The 23,200-nt window shown below is 35.9% G+C and overlaps 1 protein-coding gene across 1 annotated transcript in view; it reads right to left on the reverse strand.

Moving 5' to 3' along the window:
- Window positions 1-452: 452 nt before the first annotated feature.
- CFAP300 (cilia and flagella associated protein 300) overlaps window positions 453-23,200 on the reverse strand; it is a 31,445-nt gene continuing 8,697 nt past the window's right edge. The window contains exons 4-7 of the mRNA XM_036746778.1: window positions 11,542-11,708; window positions 9,044-9,216; window positions 5,149-5,215; window positions 453-977 (exon numbers count right to left, since the gene is read on the reverse strand). Coding sequence (XP_036602673.1) covers window positions 846-977; window positions 5,149-5,215; window positions 9,044-9,216; window positions 11,542-11,708 — 539 coding nt within the window. The 3' untranslated portion in view covers window positions 453-845. The remainder of the gene's footprint in view (window positions 978-5,148; window positions 5,216-9,043; window positions 9,217-11,541; window positions 11,709-23,200) is intronic.

Consider the following 23,200-nt stretch of genomic DNA (forward strand, 5'->3'; position numbering starts at 1 on the left):
TCTAGGCTGAGCAACAAGGCAGCTTTGAATTCCTCAAAATTATAGAATATTCTTTTGATTTACCACAAAGTTCATTTCTTCTGATTTTAATTCAATGAATTAAAGAAAATGTAAGATTCTCAGAAACTCAGATGTATTAATAATGATTATATGTTACCTAAATCCAAAACGTATAAACTATGTGATTTAAAGAATGCTAGTCTTGGAGTTAAGAGAAAACTATACCCAAATTTTACATCTGTCATTATGTGTGAATCAAAGTCACTGCCTCTCTGAGTTGCTTTTTCCTTATTAGTAAGATGGGGGTAATAGTGGGGATACTTGCATACTTCATTTTGACAGTTTTGTTGTAAGGAAAGTAAACTTGCTACATAACTATGAGTTGTTTGTTATGAATAAATATAACAACATGTAAGTCCACACATAAAAAATCATATATTCAAAGAGTTTGCTGTGAATGTTTAATTTTATTATTTTCATAAAAACAGCTTTGACATAAAATATATGGAGTAAATAAAGATTTAACAAGATTTATATTGTGCATATAATTATGGACTAGATTTTTATTCTAAGTAACTTTCAGGAAGAATTATAGAACTCATTAGTAGCATTATATGGGAAATGAAGGATGGAAGTCTATTCCTCTATTAGTAATCCAGAAGAATAATAATCCAACATTGAAGAAATTTTATTTTCCTTTTTTTTAAAGTACACACATTTTATGTAAAGTAAATTAAAAACTGAATTTTGGTCAGAAATTGAGTTCTACTAAACTGCTCATAAACAACATTATAAAGTAAATAATAAAAACAGAAGAATAACCATATACACACTTGGGATATCAATTAGAAAGATAGTTCACCTACACCAAAACAATGGTATAAAACATTAACGTGACGTTTTAAAGGATCCACAATCATGTAAGCAAATGATTGTTCATGACTTTTTGTTGAAGGGTAGCACATACCATTTTCATCCTAAAAAAACAAACAAACCAACTCTAAATTAACATATACAAGACAGGATTTGAATTTTATTAAAACTCTTGAATTTAATATTTTTATCAAAGATCCATGGAAATATTCAATAAAGAACTTTGGAAAATAATTAAAGGGTTATCATTTAACATTTATTAACAACATAGTGTGCTAGGTTTTGTACTTGAAAAATAAAATGCTTGTTTTCAATGAACTTATATTCTAAATTAGATACCATAATTTAAAAATATTCTTTTGGAAAATGGTAAACACCCAAGATCATCTAATTTCCTATTTTCTTTTACTTTTTGTTCCTTTTAGGTCAGAATGGAAGCAGTAGAATTTGATTCACTTTAATTTGATAACAAATAATGCTTTTCTCATGGCAATAATTTAGGTCATTGGAGTTAATGCTTAAAAGTATCTAGGATTTTAAGACTTCTAGTATTCTAGAATGTGTGGTTTTAAAATTATGATTAGGTGCAAAACCTATGATTGGCTACAACCTGACCACCGATTAATCTCTGAATTAAGTAAGGAATATCATTGGGAATACATAGCAGGAGTGATGAGAGGAAAATGGGAAAGAAAAAAGAAAGTTTGTAAAGTAGATGACCCCTAAATAGGAGCATAATTCATCTGCAGCTTTATCACACTTAATTATTATCTTAGTCTCACTGAATCACAGTAAGCTCACAGTGATCTCAGGGTCCATCTAATCTAATTCATACCTGAACAAGAGTCATCTTTACAGTAAATCCAACAGGCAGTCACATAACCTTTGCTTATAGATCTCTAAGGAGGAGGAACCCATGGCTATCCACAGCAGTCATTTTTGGAGAGCTCTAATAGGAAGATTTTTTATTTTTAATAAGTAAACCATAATTTGTCTGAAACTTCCACCTGCCATTTGTAGTTCTGCCATCTGGGACAAATTGGAACAAGTTTAGTTTTTGTTTCATAGGACAACCCTTCAAATACTTGAGGAAGACTATCATAACACTCCTAACTCTTCTCTAAAATTTCTAATTCCTTCAATTGATCTTCACGGCACTACTCAAGCCTTTTTATTATTCTGGTTGCCCTCCCCTAGATACTTCTCAACTTTACAAAGTCCTTAATAAAATATGACATCCTCAAACTGAAATGACTATGGCTTCTTTGTCCCTGGAAGTTATGTATTAGTAAAGCCTAAGTTCAAATTATCTTTCTTGGCTGCTATATAACACTGCTGACACATATTGAGTTTGTAGTCCACTATAACTTCCTGATCTTTTTTTTCAGAACTCTAGATCTCCTTGTACTTATACTTGTGAAACTGATATTTTTTAACCTGTCACTCTTTTTATCTTTATTCATTTTTGTCTCATTAGATTTATCCCAACATTCTAACCTATTGGCATATTTTTTTAACCTAGATTCTATTATCTATGGTGTTATCTTGTATCATCTGCAAATTTGACAAGCTTGCCAGCCATACTTCTATCCAAATCAGTTATTAAAAAGTGTGGACAGCACAGGGCCATGAATGAATCTGTGGGGTAATCCATGTGAGACCTCCTTTCAGAATGACACTGAACCATTAATGAGTATTCTTTGGATCTGATCACTCAACCAGTTTTGAATCCACCTAACTATACTAACAGATAGAATCTGCTAGAATATTGTCAGGAATTGAAGTCAGCTAGCCTATAGTTTGCAGACTCTATTCTCATCTATTTTTTTAAACAGAAATTTTGTTCTTTTTGAATCCCATAGAACCTCTTTGATTTTCCATGCTTTTTCAAAGATCATTGACACAAGCTCAGTAACCCAATTCAATTCTTTCAGCATGTAGGGATGTAGTTCATCTGGGCTTGCTGACTCATTGAGGGTAGTTTTGTGGTCTCTTCTATTTCCCTACTTATCTTGGGACTCACTGCTCATTAGTATTTTTGTTCTCTCCTTTACAGCCTGAAGATCATTCTCCTTGGCAGCAAAAAGAGAAGCAAAATAGGAGTTAAGCAGTTCGGCCCTCATTCCATCACCCCTTATTATTGATTATCCCTTCTTTGATACAACTTTTTCCCTCTGCAATATAGTTTTTAAAAATACCATTTCTCCCTAAATGTAACATTTGCCAAGACCTACTGAATAGACTTTGTAATATCTCTTGTCATCTCCCTCTACTTTCTATTCTCACTAAAACCATCCTGATTATTTCATCTAGACTATGACAACAGCCTTCTAACTGGTCTTAGCTTCTTCCTTCTCCAGCCCATCCTACACAGAGCTTTCAGATTAATCTTTCCAAAATACAGTTCTGATCATTTTACTTTCTTGTGCAAAACCCTTCCAATGCAGTCTAAAAAAACTCCTTCACATGGTATTTAAGGTCTTCCATCCTTTGGAGCTGACCTTCTTGTATCTGAAAGGCTGTGGAAGGGGGATCAGACCTGTTCTGCCCGGCCCTAAAAGGGCAGAACTAGGAAGAGTAAGTGGTAGTCATGGGGAGAAGGCAGATTTTGGTTCAACGTGATGAAAAACTTCCCATAGATACCTCAAGGTAGAACGGGGTTGCCTTTGGGAGCAGCGGGCTCACTCTCTCTAGAGGTCTTTAAGCAAATACTTGAGTATACTTATTGGGTATGCTGTAGCAGGGATTCTTATTGTTGTATATAACTCAATTAGATGGCCTCTGGCCTCTCTTCTAACTCTGACATTCTGTTACCCCTTTTCCAGCTTTATCTCCTCCTTCTCTTAAACTTAGTTTCCTCATTTGTTAAAAATGGGGACAATGGTAGAACCTATCTCATAGAGCTGTGAGGATCAAATGAGATAATATATGTAAAGCATTTTGTAAAGCTTAAAGCTCTATATAAATGTTAACCGTTATTAGTAATACTCCCTTAACATATCTTACACTTCAGCCAAACTGAACTAGAATGTCAGTGGCAGTGCAATGTAGCAGAAAGAGCCATAGATGTAGAGTCCGAGGAAGTGGACTGGAATCTCAGCTCTGCTATTTACTACCTGTGTAGCCCTTGCCAAGTCACAACCTCTCTAGGCTTGTCTCCTTATCTGTAAAACAAGGAGGATGAACTAAATGATCTTTATGGTCCTTTCCAGCTCTAAATCCTATGGCATCAGAAGGTTGGCTAAGTAGGCACTCAGGATTCCTCTCCAGTCTAGGAGATCTAGAGCCATCATCAGTACTGACAACAGAACGCATGAGATGAGAGGATTGTACAGAGGCACACTTGAAAATACTAACATTAACTAACATTAACATTAACGCTAATTAGAATTTAGGGATCGATTAATTCTTCATGCTTCTCCATTATCTAATTTCTGACTACTGAGCAAATGTTCCTCCCCTATTGCCAGCACGCTATAAAGCTGAATACTATTTCCTTCCGTTCTTTGAAACTCATTCAAACTTATTTGACTCATCTCGTTCCTCTCCTGGCCCATTCCATTGTGCCTTGTGACCAACCCATATCCTTTATTCTAAATCAACACCCCTACATCCTCAAGCTTTTCCTCAAATGTTCCTTCCATACCTTCTATTTTACTAAGATCTGACTTGCTGAGGATGCCTGGTTCATTCACATAATGAACCCTGAGAATAGAATCTCAGAATTGGAAGAGATTTTAGATGTCATCTGGTCCAATTCATTCCTGACCAAGAATACCTTCTACACTAAAACACATGCTGCCCCCCCCCCCCCCAAAGGGTTTATCTAGGTTTTGCCTTGAGACATCCAATGAATGGGAAATTACTTCACTTCCCTGGCAGTACATTTGAATCATTCAGCCTTCACATCTTCATAAGAGAGGTACAAATTCTGTCTCTTACTATAGCTATTTGTACACTTGCCTTACTCCCCATAGTAAATGGTAATCTCCTTAGAAGAAGGAACCATTTCTTACCAGGCTTCCACATAGATGATTGAGTGAATGAGGCCATGCCTTATTCATATCTGTATTTCTCATGTACTCAGTATTTTGTAGAAATAAAGACAAATTTCATAAAGATTTTATTTGTTCAATGAATGGATAAATGAATGAACATTCTTCCAGCACCTCGTACTCCTAAAATTTCATCAGTAACAAGTATCTAAATGCTTTCAATTTTCCCTCAATCCACTTAGTAATGAATGTATATAAAGAGTAGCAGAATAAGACTTACATATGCAGTAACCTTGAAGACAACAGAAGTAACACAAATGTTCTTGGTTTGAGGTTCTTTTATAACACTAGAATAAAAAACACATTGTATATTTTAGACATATTTCTATACACACTTTTATTTTTTATTTACATAGTTTTAGTCAATGGTAATTACAAATTTAGATATAATATTATCCTTTCATTCATCCTGGTCATAGAAATAACATATGAATCATCAATGTATTTAGAAGATGCTCTAAGACATATGCTACATGTCATTTACCAAAGCATGTTTAGTTTTTTTAAGTCTTTTTTTAGTCATGTCTGATTCTTTGTGACTCCATTTGGAGTTTTCTTGGCAAAGTTATTGGAGCGGTTTGCCATTTCCTTCTCCAGCTCTTTTTACAGATGAGGAAACTGAGGCAAATAGGATTAAGTGACTTGCCAGGGTCACAGAGCTTCCAAGTGTCTGAGGATGTATTCAAACTCAGGAAAATGAGTCTTCTTGACTGCAGGCCTGACGCTCTACTGCACCACCTAGAAAGTCTATAGAGAGTCTATAACCAAGGTATTTGTTCCTCCCTTTCCCAAAATTGGAATCATAACAGGATTTCACATCAAGTGGTCAATCTATAGTTCTTAAACAGGTCTCAGATAAGGTGGAGTCCATCGTTGGTTCAAAAAGGGAAGCAACAGAGTAGAATATTAGACTATTAGTACTTAAAGGGACATTAGAAATAATTTAGTCTATTTTACAGATAAAGAAACTGAAGACTGGAGAAATTAAACTGCATACTCAAGGTTACATTGCTAGTTAATGGCAGAGCTGTGATTAGAATGTAGTTCTCCTGACTTTCACTACAATTTTTTTTGGAGGGGGGAAGGCAGGGCAATTGGGGTTAAGTGACTTGCCCAAGGTCACACAGCTAGTAAGTGTGTTAAATGCCTGAGCTCACATTTGAACTCAGGTCCTCCTGATTCCAGGGCTGATGCTCTATTCATGGAGCCACCTAGTTGCCCCTACAATTTTTTTTAACAGTGTCAAAATGCATATGATCTCTCATAAGGGGAAGATTAGAAAAGAAATATATTAGGATGGGATAAGCATATGCAGGTACATTAGTGCGCATAAGTATGTATATGAAATTGCATGGATAAATGAATTAAAATTAAAATTAAATTCTACCATTGTCACTACATAAGTAAAAGGGCATAGGACTGATAGACATTTTGTATTTTTGTCTACTCCATGAATTACTATGTCAAAAAATTAATTTCAAGAAGATAAACTTGGGCCATATTTGGAAAATTATTCATTACTTTTAATAACCTGAAGCTGTTCATTGCTGCAGAAGTCCTTTTTAAACAATAATATTTTCCCAATAATTCTATGTGGCTGTTAAGTCATGGACCACTATGATCCCACTCTAATCCATCCTTACCTCATCTGTCAAGGTGAGTGTCCTAAAGTGAAGGTCTGACCATGTCACCTCCCTTACTCAGTAAACTCTATTGGTTCCCTAACATCTCCAAGATAAAATATAAAATTCTCTGTCTGACATTCAATGCCTTTCATAGTCTACCCTTCCCTCCCCGCCCCCCAACTTTTCCAGACTTCTTAAACCCTATGCTCAGTTGTCAATGGACTCCTTGCTTTTCCTGGAATGAGACACTCCATCTCCTGATGCCTGGCATTTTCTCTGGCTATTTCCCATTCATGGAATGCTTTCCCTCCCCATCTCCACCCTCTTGGCAAAGCCATCTTCTCAAGGAGGCCTTTCCTGATCCCCCCTTAATTCTAGTCCCTTCCCTCTGTGAATTATTTCCAATCTGTCCTATATGTATCTTGTTTATACATAGTTGCTTTCATGTTGTCTCCCTCATTAGGCCATGGGCTCCTTGAGAGTAGAGACTGTCTTTTATCCTTCTTTATGCCCCTAGAGTTTAATACAATCCCTGGAGCATAGTCGGTACTTAATAAATGTTTATTGACTGACCTGAAGAATTCAAATTATAAATAAGTGAGTTAATGATGAATGGGAAATGCATTGTGTTAGTATACTATCTACTAGAAAGGCACATGATATTACTGTTTTGTGTCAGTTCTGTAAAAAAATTTATCCTGATCACAAACAAGTAGGAAAGGAGATGAATCAGTCATGAATCGAGAGACAAGATATAGGCTTCCCATGTAGTACATTGCTATCCCCTCAATATTAGAAGGACAAAGGTAAGGCATCCAAGGCACTGGGTAGATTTTTCATGAGGGTTTACTGGAAAACAGGGACAAACATAATGAGAAGGTATTAAGGGACTATCTGCACAGTTGGTAGGAAGTAAGGAAACAAGCATTTTTTTATGTGCCAGGTACTGTGCTAAGTGCTTTATAAACATTATCTCAGTTAATCTTCAAAAATCCCTGGGATGTAGGTGCTATTATTATCCCCATTTTACAGTTGAGGAAACTGAAGCAATTTAAGTAACTTGCCCACTGTCACACAGCAAGTAAGTGAGGTCAAATCTGAACTCAGATCTTCCTGACTCTAGGCCTAGTGCTCTACCCACTGCAGCACCTAGATACAGTTGGAGAGCAAACCTGCACCAATCAAGTCACAGATCTATAAAAATATCAATACCAAATATAGCTTAAACACATGGGATTGCAACTGCTACAATCATGAGCAATTTCTTCTTTATCTCTAGATCCTTTCTTCTAGTTTGGTTTTTACTTCATCCTTTGTTCTAACATAGTTTAAGAGGAAAAATAACACTTTAGGATAAATTTTAGAATGAAAATAAAGAATAATGCTTTTCTTTGTGAAAACTGTCAGTGATTTACAAATTATTAATTTTACTGAATGTAAAGTGAACTTTGAAAAACTAAGGAAGGAAACAAGCATTTATTAAGCACCTACTAGGTGCCAGGCACATATTAAGCACTTTACAAATATTATCTCATTTGATCCTCATGGAAAATAACCCTAGGAGGTAGGTCTATTACTATTCCCTTTTTGCAGCTGAGGAACCCAGGGCAAACAGAGATTAAGTAATTTGCCCAGAGTCACAAAACTAGTAAGTGTCTGAGGTCAGATTTAAATTCAGCTCTTCTTGTCTCCAGGTCCAATACTACTGTTCTCCCTAGCTGTTGATCTTTGGAAAAGCTAAAAGGACACAACTTAACGAACCCACTGAAAGTTAATAAAATGAAACAAACCTGGAAAGAAATGGGACATTAGAGGGGTAAGTAGTAGCAGAGCTACTATTATGAGCTCGTTGAGAAGCTAATTTTTCTGTTCTTGTTACTAAAGAATTTTACAAGAAGTGGGGGTGTGGGGGTAAAGGAGAACTTCATACAGGAAAGACCAAGGAAACAAGATAAAAAAAATGCAACTGTAAATGTCCTACAGACAGAGGATTTTCAGATATACATAGTTCGTACATTCCACTGAATCTCATAGACCAAGCTGAAGAGAAAATGTAACAGTTAGGAAATTTATTATAAAAATCACATATATGACATTCCTGCTATGTATGAAAATATAATTTTATTATGAAGAAAAATCAAAGATTCCCCAAAAGAATTTTAGTCTATGTGTAGTGTGGGGGTGGGGTGAGGGTGGCATATAGGTAACTATTTTAGATTTGGATATGATTAGAGCACTGGATATGGAGTAAATGCTGGTTAGGGAGAAGAGAAAGATAGCTGATGAGTGCATATAGGACTGAAGCAAGACCAGCAAGACCTCAAGCCTACATGGCTTGTAGTAGTGAAGTAGAAGAGATGAGAGTGGGCCAGAGGAATGCTATTTTTAAGTGACTGCAAATGAATAGCATACAGAGTGGTCAAACAAAGAATTCTACTTATGTTCTGCCAATTAATCAGACATTAACATATTATGGTCTAGGAATATTACCTCACAAGATCCTTATAGATAGTCTTTGTTGTTTCCAGATATGGGTCAAGTATGTCTTCATATTGACAAAGAAGTCCGCCAAGGCAAAGATGTTTAAAAATGCAAAAAAGGAACTCTTGACGATCTAATGGGCTGAATATCTCATATTTTTCTGAGTCTTCCATTAGTAAAACCTTATATAAGATGAGAAAATATGGTTTAATTTCAAGGTTACACTGGCTTAAGAATATTTGATGTTTTTGAAAACGTGTTTGTGTTCAATTTTTTTTAGTAAATTTTTTTTTACAGGTAGCACAAGATTATTAGTGAATTTTTTGAAATTCCTGCATAAGGACCAAAAGTCAGAGCAATTTAGATGAGTATCTTAGCTGTTTTCCTTCTACCGTATCATTAGACATTTCATTGAAGGACTTCTCTAGCACCTGCCACACATAATTTCTCTTTGCTCCTACCCTGGGGCAGTGGCCTTATCAGTTAAAAATGCTTTTCATCTATTTTTGGTGTTTAGCTTTGTTGTTTTTCAGTCTTTTCAATATAGATGCAATATATATATATGTATATGCATATACATATATATGTATATATACACATATATGTATATACAGAGAGAATTGATGTGAGAGAACTTTTAAAAATAGTTTCCAAATGTATAGTGGTATAACTAGTTAAGTTGGGATAAATGAGAGTATAGGCCTTGAGAGAAGATCTGTTCCAAACTCCTTGTTTTACTGATGGAAGAAACTGAGGACTAAAGAGGTTAGGCAACTTGCATATGATCATATAGTAAGTAACCGAGTCAGAATTTGAAAGTAGGTCCTCTGATTGTAAATCTAGTACAGATGCCTCTTAAAGAGTTATTAAGTTGATTATCAGAAATTGATTCATTTGTAGTTAGGACCTACCCTAAAAAACTCAATTCAGAGTTTGATGTTTTAAAAACACTTTATCAGAGACTCGGCTCTTCTCGGCAATGCAAGGTTCTAAGACAATTCCAAAAGGCTCATGATGGAAAATGCTATCCACAGCCAGAAAAATAACTATGGAGTCTAAATGCAAATTGAAACACACTATTTCCTATCACTTTGTTGTTTTGCTTTGTATTTTATTTCTCGTGGTTCATTCCATTGGTTACAATTCTTCTTTACAACATGACTAATGTGAAAATATGTTTAATATGAATGTATATGTAGAGCCTATATCAGATTACACATTGTCTTGAGGATGGGGGAAGGGAGGGAGGGGTAGAAAATTTAAAACTCAAAAGCTTGTGGAACTGAATGCTGTAAACTAAAAATAAATAAATAAATAAAAAACACTTTATTAGTAAACTGATAAATAATAGAACAGTATCAATTTAAAGTCAATGAGGGTGTTTCTTTTGTTGTTTTTATTTCAAATATCACTAAATGTATCATTTTTCATTTAACTTGTTGTTATTTTAAAACTCTGGTTCAAGCCTTGGCCCTCTCACTGGTTATATGATTTTGGCTTAATTTTCCCCTTCCAAAAAATAAGAATATCATGATGTAGCCATCTAACTCTAGAGTTTTTGTGAAAAATCAATTTCTATATTGTATACCATATATATACAACACATATCTCTTTATCTACATGAACATGCTTTTTGAACTATAAAGCACTGCTCAAACATAAGGTATTATTATAAACACAACAGAAGTGTTAATAAGTTTTATTGTTGTTGAGCCTTGGATCAAGCTGTCCTCCCTATTCGGGCAGATTGGCCATTCTCCAAAAAAGTATTCACTTATAATTGTTTGTTGATTGAATAGCATATCTACAGGCATATTTATGTATGTATGTATGGGTAAATTATGTCATTAAATGATCAGCAAATTATTAGATTATAGAAGTTGACATTTCTCTTCTCAACCTAATGCTTTATTTAAACAACAGCTATATGTGAAACATAATATAGTGAAAGGAACACAGGATTTGGAGTCAGAGGAGCTGGATGCAAACTACAGTTCTACTCATTGTCCGTGTGACCTTGGTCAAGTGACTTTACCTTCCTAGGTCTCTATTCTTCATGTGAAAGACTGGGTTGGACTAGGTGGCCTTAACCAAGGTTCAACCCAGCTCTACATTTATGATCTGTGATGAGGAATCCTTATCTTACAAAAATCATCTTGTTGAACCTAGAAAAATGGTAAGATTGTGCTTCTGTTTCAAGGCTAATTGACTGTGAAGTTTTTTGAAGTCTCTGAGGACAACAGCTATTACTTAATAGAACAAACACAATATATTAATCAAGGATCAACTGGGTACACAGCACAAAGATGGGAGAAAATGGAGTGGTTATATAAAAATTAAGGTGAGAAGAGGAATGCCCAAATAGATATAACACATTAATTTATGGTGCAGACATTAGATACTTCACAGATATGGCATGTACATAATAAGTAGTATATATTGATCAGTGCCCAAGGCATAAAGATTACTCTAAAAATACTGTAAAAGTTTGTTACCACTGTACTTACTTGTCTTAACTCATCAGAAATGAGAAAAGGATCACAAAAATTATCCAAACACTTAACAATATGTCCATTCTCTCGAACAATTTCTTCAGAGTATAATCGGTCAAAAAATGACATTGAAATTTGTGTGCAGGGAATATTTATGGCTTCAACTTTCTTTACTTCTGCTCCTGAAAGATGGTATTTTACAGAGAATAAGATAAATTTATCTATTATCCTAAATTACCTCCAAAACTAAAATTCTCAGAATATCCTTAATAAGGGTCATAGTAAGTAAAATAGAATCCACTATCCAAGAATACAAGAATCTACTAAAATGAAATTATATTTAAAGACATTTCTTTAAGATTTTACTAAAGAACACATAGGTTCTTTTCTTTTTTCCCTAGTCATCTTTGGAAATAGACCTAATAGTGATATTGCTGGGTCAAAGGGTATAGGCAGTTTACTAACTCTTTGGGCATAATTCCAGATTTCTCTCCAAAATGGTCGGATAAGTTCACAATTCCACTAACAATGAATTAGTGTCCCAATTTTTCCACATCCCCTCCAACATTTGTCACTTTCCCCTTCAATCATTTTAGCCAACTTGGTAGGCATAAAATATCTCAAGGTTGTTTTAATTTGCATTTTGCTAATCAATAATGATTTAGAACATTTTTTCATGTAACTATAAACTGTTTTGATTTCTTCACTGGAAAACTGCCTGTTCATATCCTTTGACCATTTATAAACTAGAGAATGACTCACATTCTTACAGATTTGACAGAGTTCTTTATATATTTGAGATCTTTGATCTGAGGAACTTTATATAAATTTATATAAATTTTTTCCCCAATTTTCTACTTTCCTTCTGATCTAGGTGACATTTGTTTTATTTATACAAAAATTTTAATTTAATGTAATTGAAGTTATCCATTTTATACCTAACTTTGCTCTCAATCTCTTGTTTATTCATAATTCTGGTAAGTAATATGTTCCATGTTCTTCTAATTTTCTTAAAATATCTATTTTTATACCTAGGTCATGTAACCACTTTGACCCTGTCTTGGTAAATGGTGTAAGATATTGGTCTATGCCCAGTTTCCGCCATACTGCTTTTCAGTTTTCCCAACAACTTTTCCCAAATAATGAATTTTTATCCCAAAATCTTAAGTCTTTAAACTTGTCAAATATTTGAAATATTCATCATTTGTAGCATTTACTTAATTTTTGTAATCATTTTTTAAAAAATGTAGCAAAAAGTTCAAATCTCAAAACAGAGAAAGTACAAATCAATGAACTGGGCATGTAACTTTTAAGTAACATTCCTCTAAAGACTAAATTAGAAATTCTGAAAATCAGAGAATAACAAAATTGAAGGGGAAAAAAAAGCCACATCAAACTGGTAAATAAAACTGGAAGCTTTAAAAACAAACAAACAAATAATCTGATTTTTAAAAAGAAGAAAACCAAATAGTAAAATTTACAACAAGTGGAGGGGCAGTAAAGGAAACTATCAGGAACTATCATGCCCAATTACATGACAACAAAACAGATAACTTAGATGAAATGGATGAATATTTACAAAAAATATAAAGTACCCAAATCAATAGAAGAAATAGATTATTTAAATAACCCAATATAAGAAAAATAAACTGAATAAGTGATAAATTTCCAAAAGGGGAGAAAACAACAATCTAGGACCAGATAGATTTACAGGTGAATTCTATCAACTATTCAAAGAACAATTAATTCCTATGTTATCTAAACTGTTTGCAAAAATAGGAAAAAGATCCTTCTAAACTCTTTTAATGATAGAAATATGATCTTGATACCTAAGCAAGGGAGAGAAAAAGACATGAAAGAAAATTTCAGACCTACATCCCTAATGAACATTGATGCAAAAATTTTAAATAACATATTAGCAAAAAGCCTATAACAACATATTAAAAAAGATTTATAAAACATGACCAGGTTGGATTTATATCAGGAATACAGGGTTGGTTCAATATAAGGAAAAGTATAAACATAATAGACGATATTAATAACAAAAACAATAAAAATCCCCCTGTCAATAGATACTGAAAAGACTTTTGACAAAATACATCACTTGTTTCTGTTAAAAAAAAAACTTTAGAAAGCATAGGAATAATTGGACTATTCCTTAATATAAGTAGTCTCTATCTAAAATCAAGAGTGAACACTAGGTCTAAGGAAGAAAAGATAGAGGCCTTTATACAAAGATCACCATTGTTATTTAACACGGTGCTAGAAATGTAGCAATAAGACAAGAAAAAGAAATAGAGGGATTAAAGATAGGCAGAGAGGAAACAGAATTATCACTTTTTGCAGATGATAATTTACCTAGAGAATCCTAAAGCAACAATTAAAAATTAACTGAAACAATAAATTCAGCAAAATTGCAGGATATACAACAAATCCCCCTAAATCACCAGCCTTCCCATACACTACCAACAAAACCCAATAGGAAGGAATAGAAAGAGAAGTTACATTCCAAATAACTTACAGAATACATAAAATATGAGTTTATGAACCAAGTCATACTCAAATGCATGAATACAACTACAAAATATTCTTTAATGAAATACAGACCTAAGTAATTGGAGAAGTGTTAATTGCTCATTTGTATGTCATACCAATACAATAAACATGACCAAAATGCTTAAAACAATTTACTTACTCAGTGACAAATCAGTCAAACTACAAAAGGATTATTTTGTAGAGCTAGAATAAGAAAAAATAATGAAATTCATCTGGAGGAATAAAAGGTCAAGAATTTTAAGGGAAATGACAAATAAAAGTAGGAAAGCATGGAGCCTAGCAGTCCCAGATATCAACCTATGCCAAATAATCATCCAAATTATCTGAAACTGGTTTAAAAAATAGAGAGGAAAATCAATGAAATAGATTGGATTCATAACACACAAAAGAAAATGAACACAGAACCATAGTGTTCAATAAATCTAAAGATCCCAGATATCTAAGTAAGAACTGATTAAAATAAATTGTTGAGAAAACTGAAAAGCTATCAGGAAGAAAGTAGGTATAGATAAACAGCCACACAGTATACCAAGAGAAACTCTACATGGATACGTAATTTAGGCATAAAAGGTAACATCATAAACAAATTAGAGGTGCAGGGAGGAAATTACCTTTTAGATACATGGATAGAGGAAGAATTAATAATCAAACAAGAGATACAGAGGACAACAAGGGATAAAATGGGCAATTTTATTTATAAAAAATTTTGCACCAAAAACCTCAATACAGTTAAAATTAGATAACAGATAACTTAGAAAAAAATCTTTGTAATCACTTTCTCTGATGCAGGACTCATATCTAAGACACCTAAGGAAATGATTCAAGTGTATAAGAGTAAGAGCCATTCCCAAATTGATAAATGGTTAAAAGATATGAATAGGTTGTTTTCAAAGGAAGAAGTCCAAGCTATCAACAACCATCTGAAAAAATGCTAAGACACTAATATTTATAGAAATTCAAATTAGAGCAACATGAAGGCTCCACCTCATAGCCATCAGATTGGCAGAGATGACAAAAGAGGAAAATGACAAATGTTGGAGGGGTTTCAGGTAAATAGACACACTAATAAACTGTTGGTGGCTCTGTGAATTGGTCTAAGAATTCTTAAAAGCATTTTGAAAATAAGCACAAAAAGTTACTAAACACTGAATGCCCAGCTATACCATTGTTAGGTCTGTATTCCAAAGAAATCACAGAAAGAGAAAAAGGACCCATGTACAAAAATATTTATTAGAGCTTTTTTTTTTTGCGATGGCAAAGACCTGGAATTGGAAGGAGTCCCTACTTATTGAGAATGGCTAAAAAATTATGGTATATGAATGTAATAGAATATTATCAAGCCATAAAGAAATGAGTGGCTTCATAAGAACTGGGAAAACTTGTATGAGCTGATGCACAGTAAAGTGAGCAGAACCAGAACAACTTATACAACAACAATATAAAGCAAAATAACTTTGCAAGATTTTAGAACTTTGATCAATGCAATGATGAACCATATTTCCAGAGAACTGAAGATGAAACTTGCCAACCATATCTCCTAAGCAATATGTTATAGGCTAAAGATTCAGAATGAGACATATAATTGTAGACATGGTCAATGAAGCAATTTGTTTTTCTTGAATTTGCATATGTGTTAAAAAGGTTTTTTTTTCCTTTTTCTTTCCCAATGGTAGCAGATGGGAGTTGGAGAGGGAAAAAATAAATGCTTATTAATTGAAAAAGTTAAATGAAAAAAGAAATGCAATAGAGTGAGAAAATATTTCCAATAAGCATTTATTTTCTTTCTTTCCCCTTCCTTCCCCAAAGAGAAAGAAAAACAAATTCTTTGTAATAAATATGAACAATTGAGAAAAACAAATTCTTACAATGCCCATGTTAAAAATGTAAGCATCATTTTACATATTGAATCCATCGCTTCTCTTTTCTCATTCTTCATCACTGGTTTGCTGGAATCATGGTTGGTCTCTGCATTGATTGGAAATTTTAACCAACAAGCATGTATTAAGTACTTATTATGTACAAGGTACAGTGTTGGATGCTAGAGTTAATAGACAAAATAAAAAAATGCTTGTCTTTTAAGGATTTCACTTCATTTTAGAAGTCCTACTTTAATGCATAGATCAGAATCATCTATATAATTAGGATGTAAATTACTTTCAGGTTGCCAAAATTATTTTCCAATGTACTCATACTAATAATGATGCTTAAGCTCCTTGAGGCAGAAATAAAAATTGGGTCCAACTGAATCACATCAAGTCAGTTATATGATTAAGTCTAAGATATCTGACAGCTATCTACCTAAATTTCCCATAAGAACTGTTATTTTTTAAAATTTCATTTCTCAGTTGTATATACTTCCTGACACTTTCCAGAATGCATTTCTGAGAAGGGGGAGGGTGAGGGAGGCAGAAAGTAAGGCATGGGAAATGGGAGATAAAGGTAGAAGGTAAGGAACAAAATTAAATCTATCCCTTTGACCTCAGCTTTTTGTCAGTGATTTTTGGTTGCAAAAGTCTAATGGTGATCTTACTCCTTTTCCTGTAATTTTCCTTCTTTTACTCTAGTTACGTCTCTGAGCCTTGGAGTTGAGTTTGCACTTCCCAAAACAGGGTCAAATAATGGTAAAATGCCTCAAAAGTCATCATGTTTACTCCAGCGTAGCCTATGGTCCACTAACTTTGGGTGCACTGAAGTAGGATCAGTGGACTTGAGCTATTTCATCTCATTTTCACCAAAAAAACATTTTTCTAGTATAGTGACAATGTCCTGATGACTCCATGATTCTAAGTTATCTCCTCTTGGGACTTTTCTTTGGCCATACCCTGCACTTGATGGGCATCCCATTAAGCACCAGCATGCAACAAAAAATCATTTCAATCCATAACTCCATGAAGTACATAGCAAGCAAACCGACAACAAAGTAAATGTGTTTTTAAAGAACTTATTGAAAGTCAACATAAACAATTTATATCCTATTTCAATTTTTTCCCTTGCAAAATTGTGCTTTAAATTATCTATAGAAGGGTTTTCTAGATAAAGATACATTGTAGTCAAGCTTTGTCCAAATTATAAGCTCTTAGTTGTTGTAAGTGAGGTTTTATTGTATTACAATTTTACCTTGTCTCCCTAGATTTTTCTATTTCCTGCACTCTCTCCCTACTCATTCAATCCTGTATTCTGAATATCCTATTTATCCCTTGAAAAATGGGTCATGAAAGGAGTGAGGAGTTCTGTCAGAATTGGAGCTTTGTAGTATCGTGGAAAATGTTGCGCTTTCAGTCGGGAAAACTGAATTTGAATCCCAGCAGTCATCGGCTAGATATGTGATCTTAGGCAAGTCAGTCTACTTCCACTGGAATTCAGTTTTCTCATATTTAAAATGAGGACGTCCCTACCAACTCTGTGTCTTATTATTTAAACCCAGTTCACTCTGGAATTCATGGATTGGACAAGAGGTCCAAGCATTACTTAATGGTTGTTTTTGTGGGCCCTCCTAGCTCAGAGTGAATGTAAATACTAACTGCTTCTCTTTTGGCCAGTAACCCTAAGGGTCTTCCCCTCCCAGTTTTTTTTTAATTAAAGGGACCATCCCTTAACTCACTCCTTAAAGAGGCCTATTCATTGAATGGGCATTGCCTCACCCAAAGTGAGAACCTGAAAAGACCTTAGCTTAAAAGGGCCAAGGTATCCCACTGCATCTTGGGCCATCTCCAGTTGTCCTGATTGATAGATATATGGCCAGTGGGCCCAGATAGCTGTGGAGGAGAAAGTAAGGCTGGTGACTTTACCCAGCCCTCCCTCACTGAAATCAAAGTCAGTTGCAAGTCATGTCATCATCTTCCTGATGTCATGGTCCTCTTTGAGAATGAACGACAAACCACAATGTCTTATTATTACTTATTATTAGAAACACATTAAGGAACCCCATTCAGTTACAAAAAGATATCTAAGATAACACTGAATATTGTTATTGTTGTCAATGCCGTTAGCTAAATAAATTCTATGCACACATATCATATAGTAGGGTTTTGTTGTTTTAATTCACAGTAGCAAACAATGGAGATGCAGTGTTTTCCTGCATCCCCTTGTTCCATTTATGCCAGTTTACTGATACTTTGATTTGACTCCTCTTTTGCCCAACGTAAGGACGAGGCTATGGCAATGATGGTAGCTTAGGATCACAGATTTAGAACTGGAGGGGTCAATTTGAGTTCACCTAGTGCAATCATCCCCAACACTCCTCATTTTACAGATGATGAGGACAATAAGACCCAAGGAGGTTGCCATAGTCAGTCAACTAGCATTTATTAAGAGTCTACTATGTGTCAGGCACTGTGCTAAGCACTGGGAAAACAGCTAATAAATAAAAATAGCTAATAATAGTGAGCATTTACTCTTTAAGGTTTGCGAAGTACTTTATAAACATTATCTCATTTAATCTTCACAACAAACTCTGGGAGGTGGGTGCTATTATCCCCACTTTACAGATGAGGAAACTGAGTTAGACAGAAGTTGAGTAACTTTCCTAGATGTAACAGCAAGCAAAGTAGGATTTTTTGTTGGATTGAGTTCTGGCCAATCAGAGACTTTTATGTGGGCTCTAGCCAATCAGACATGTGTATTGAATTCTAGCCAATCAGACATGTGGAGTGAGTTTCAGCTAATCAGATGTTATCTAGAACTGTATATAAAGAGAGCCCATGTCGAGGGAAAGCAGACATTGAGAGAGCCAGGGTTCAGAGGATGAGCCAGCAATGAGAAGAAGAGAATGAAGAGACAAAGAAGAAGGATGAGCTTTGAGTTTTGAGAGGAGACCTCTGACAGCTGGGAGGAGACCTTTGATGACAGAGACTTGCTGAAGGAGCTTCTGAGCTGTAAAGAAAAATAGAGCTGTAGGGCAGAAACCTGCCCATGAGAAGGAGGCTTAGCTTAAGCCCCTTTTGAGAGCTAATAAAGGGAACTTAGCTGTTATCACAGAGCCTCTGGACTTTGGAGGTGAATTGAGATGGTACTGGTAGTGTGTGTTGTTGCCCTGTTAAGCTTTGTTTTCCCAGAAGCAGAAGCTTCAGGCAGAAGCCCCTGGAGCCTGCTGTCAGGGAGGAGCAAGCAGAGCTTGGACTAGAGCAGTCCCACAGCGAGCTGAGACCTGGAGCAGGAGAGGAGAGCTGCCTGCGTGTGAATCCAGGTAAGAGTTAGGAGCGGTCAGCCCACAGAGGAAGAGCCATGGGACTCGGAAGTCATGCCATGGTTGGCGTTGCACTAGGGAACATAAAGTAAGTAGTTTGTAAGAGGCAGAATTCGAACGAGGTCTTCCTCATCCTAGTACTTGGTGTACTCTAGTCTTCTAACTATGAAATTTCATTCTTTGCCAGATGAGACCTAAATAGTCCTTGGGTGGGCTGGTTTGGAGGTAGTAGAAACAGCATTTCTCTGAGAGTAAAGCATAAAGTAGTAACTATAACAAGCATACTGCTAGATGAATGAAACACAACCTGCAGTTATTTCTGTGGTAAAATCCTCTGATTTTGTTAGGAGGTAGCTAAGACCCATAGTATGACACAGAACACATCCGGCAGACTAGTAACCAAATGAGATGGGGCTAGAAATAAATTCCTTGCTATGCTACTACCACCAAAAATTTACTTCATATATACTAGTGGCAATTAGGAGAAAGGGTGACTATGATGGAATTATACCCTTTTATCACCCCTACAGAAGCATTGCGTGGGTAGAGCGCTGGACCTGGAATCAGGAAGACCTGAGTTCAAATCCAACTTGACAAATTACTAACTGTATGACACTAGGCAAATCCCTTAACACTTGTCTCCTTCAGTTCCCTCATTTGTAAGATGGGGATAATAATAGCACATACTTCCCCACATTGTTGCGAGGACAAAATGTGATATTTGCAAAGTATTTTGCAAACCTTAAAGCACTCTATAAATGTTAACTATTATTATTATTACTGCTACTTTAATTCAGTTCTGGTCCACAAAAGGGAGGAATACCAGTAATGCTGCTACTGTGATAGTCCAGCCATGAGCTAAAAAGGCCCTTCACCAGGGTGGTGGCAGTGTCAGGGAAAAGAAAGGTAATTTTTCAAAGATATCATTAACAGGACTGGACAGTGGATTAGATATGAGAGAGAGAGAGAGAGAGAGAGAGAGAGAGAGAGAGAGAAAGAAAGTTTGAGTGACAGGGAGGATAGTGGTGGCTCTGACTGTAATAGAAAAAAGTGGAAGAGGGTAGGGCTTGAGGGAAAAATGATGAGTTCGGTTTTGGACATGCTGAGTTTAAGGTGTCTATAGGACATCTAGTTTGAGATGTCCATAGCCAGAGATATGAGACTGGAGGGCAATACAGAGGTTGTGGCTGGATAAATAGATCTGAGAATCATAAGTGATTAATTAAGAATGATTGAATTCAAACATAATTGAATCATCTCTTATGAGATCACTAAGTGAAACAGTATATATGTGTAGGGGGCAAGCAAGCAAAGTGAGACTTTTTGTTGTCCTTTGTTTTGGAGTGCTTCTCAGCACTGGGGCAATCAAGTGCCTTTGTTTCAATTGGGAGTCTTTGATTGAATCAAGAGTCTTTGATGACCTGCTTAAGAAACAAGAAAGCCCAGGTCCCAGCTCTTTTTGCTAAGTAGGCTCTGAGCCCTCAGGGCCCTGAACAGAGTATTAGAGCTCTGAGGTTGGCCTTGTGCTTTGGGGGGCTTACTCATTGGAAGAGTGTTGGTGTGGAGATTCTGGGTAGCCGTTAAGAAGCCCCCTCACTCTGAAAGCCCAGATGTTTGGTGCTTCTCTCTCTCTGTGGTAACTATGTATGTACAGCCTTGGACAGACAGCTAGAAGCCTGTTTATTTGTGTTGTTTGCTCTGTTTATATAATTTCTGTTTGTGATTTGTTTTCATTTGCTCTAAAGTTCAGAGTGCTGACTTTTCCCCCCAAACTAAGTGAATGATATACGTATGTTTAATTAAAGTGAGATTATTAACCCCTTAAAGTTGCTTTCCTTAGAAAATCAGATCAAAGAATCTGTGCTGGCAGCCCTTCTGTGTGCTGGTGTTGTTGGTCTTAAACAGCCACAGTAGCAGCAAGCAGCATTATTGTTACAATATGGAGAAGAGGGCCCAGGACTGAGCTTTGGGAGACTCCCACATTAGAAAATATGACCTAGAAGATCCAGTAATGGAGACTGAGAAATGATCAGACAGATAGAAGGAATAAATCAGGAAAGAGCAATGTCGTGAAAATCCAGACAGAAGACAAGATCAAGGAGAAGAGAGTACTCAGCAGTATCAAAGGCTGCAGAGAGGTCAGGAAGGATGAGGACTGAGAAAAGGCAACAAGATTTGGCAATTAAGAGATCATTGGGTATTTCTGGAGTGTGCAGTTTCTATTGACTGATGAGGTTGTAAGCCTGCTAGCAGAGACTTAAGTAGTGAGTGAGAGGAAAGGAAGTGGCTATACTAATTGTAGGAGGGCTTATTGGTTTAGCCAAATGTAATATCAATTAAGTTGGGTGTCTTTGACTGAGTCTTACTAGGTGCTGAACCCCAGGCCCAAACCCCTATCTACTAGGTGCTAAGCCTATGTGGGCATGAAGCCCTCAGGGTTCTGAGAGGAATTGCTAAGACCAGAGCCAATAGTAGGCACCTAAATTCTGGTCGCTCAGATGATGTCTGATGATGTCCAAAGACTATAAAAAGAGAGAACAGAGCTATTTGCTAGGGGCTCTCACTCTTGGAGGCACATTGATGTGGAGACTCTGGACAGCTGTAGGTGAGAGCCCTCCAGCTTGTAAACCTGGATGTTGGGACTTTGTTAAACTCTGGTAACTATGTACATTGTGATTTGGTTAGACAGAAATGTTGATCTGCTTATATTGTCTCTATAATTTTTGTTTGTATTTGCTCTGAAGTTCAGGGTGCTGGATTTTTCTACTGAACTAAGTAAATGATATTTATAATGTTCAATTAAACTGAGAATGTTAACCCCTTAATGTTACTTCCCTTAGTAAAGCAGATCAAAGAACCTGTGCTGGCAGCACTCTGTGTGCTGGTTGTTGGCGGGTCTTACACCCCTACAGCAGCTGCTAGCAGATTGTTACAACACCGAGAAAGGGAGGACAGATATTGGATGCTATCTATGGGGGAATGAATGTATCAAACGTTTTTTTGAGAATGTGGGGGACACAGGTATGTTTGCAGGCAGCAGGGAAGCAAACAATAGACAGGGAGAGATCGAAGATCAATGGGAGTGGAGATAAAAGTGGGGGCAATCTGCTAAAGAAGACAAGTGGGAATAGGATCAAGGTATGGGGCTTGCCTTGGCAAGGAGGACCACCTTTTCAAGCCAGAGAGAAGCGGAGATATTAACTGAAGGCATCTGAAAGATATGAAATAAGGGGAGAAGAGGGAGCTCTCAGTAAATGCCTCATTTTTTTTCAGTGAAAGGCAAGATTCTTAGCTAAGAGTATGGAGGAAGCGAGGAGTCATGGGAGATTTGAGGAGGGATGAAAAGATTTGGGAAAACAGCTGTGGTGAGAACATTAGTGAATTGATTATGGAGGAGTAAAAGGAATTACCTTTAAGATATTTTACATCTGAAAATTGTAAAAGGACTAACTTGCAATGGTGATGGCTTAGTTGGGATTCTTTAACAAATTTGTAGTGGAAACCATCAGCACAGATTTGTGATTTTCTCTAGCTTTGTTCTGTGGCACATAAATAGAAGGGAAGCAGCAGTAATCCAAGGCTGAGGCTTGGCATGATGAGTCTGGCAACAGGATAAGGGGACAAGTGACTTGGGAAAAGAGTATAGGCTAAAATTATATTGGTTCATCAACAAGTCAAATGGGGAAGGGAGGAGAGTGTAGCCAGTGCAAGGGAGATGGCCTGGGGAAAAATAATTGGTGGAAGGGTTGCAAGGCAGAGAGAAAGGTGGAATGGTAACTTTACAATCAGATAAAGGAATTTCAGAGTTCAGGAACCTACAAATGGAACACTTGTGGGTGATTGTTGGATGAAAGGTATGACCATCTCTGTGTATAGCTCAGGTGGGGTGGAGGCATAGTCATGAGAGATATGTTGAGGAACTTGGAATTTAGG

This window comes from Trichosurus vulpecula, chromosome 2 (genome assembly GCF_011100635.1).
Source record: "Trichosurus vulpecula isolate mTriVul1 chromosome 2, mTriVul1.pri, whole genome shotgun sequence".
Lineage (NCBI taxonomy): Eukaryota > Metazoa > Chordata > Mammalia > Diprotodontia > Phalangeridae > Trichosurus > Trichosurus vulpecula.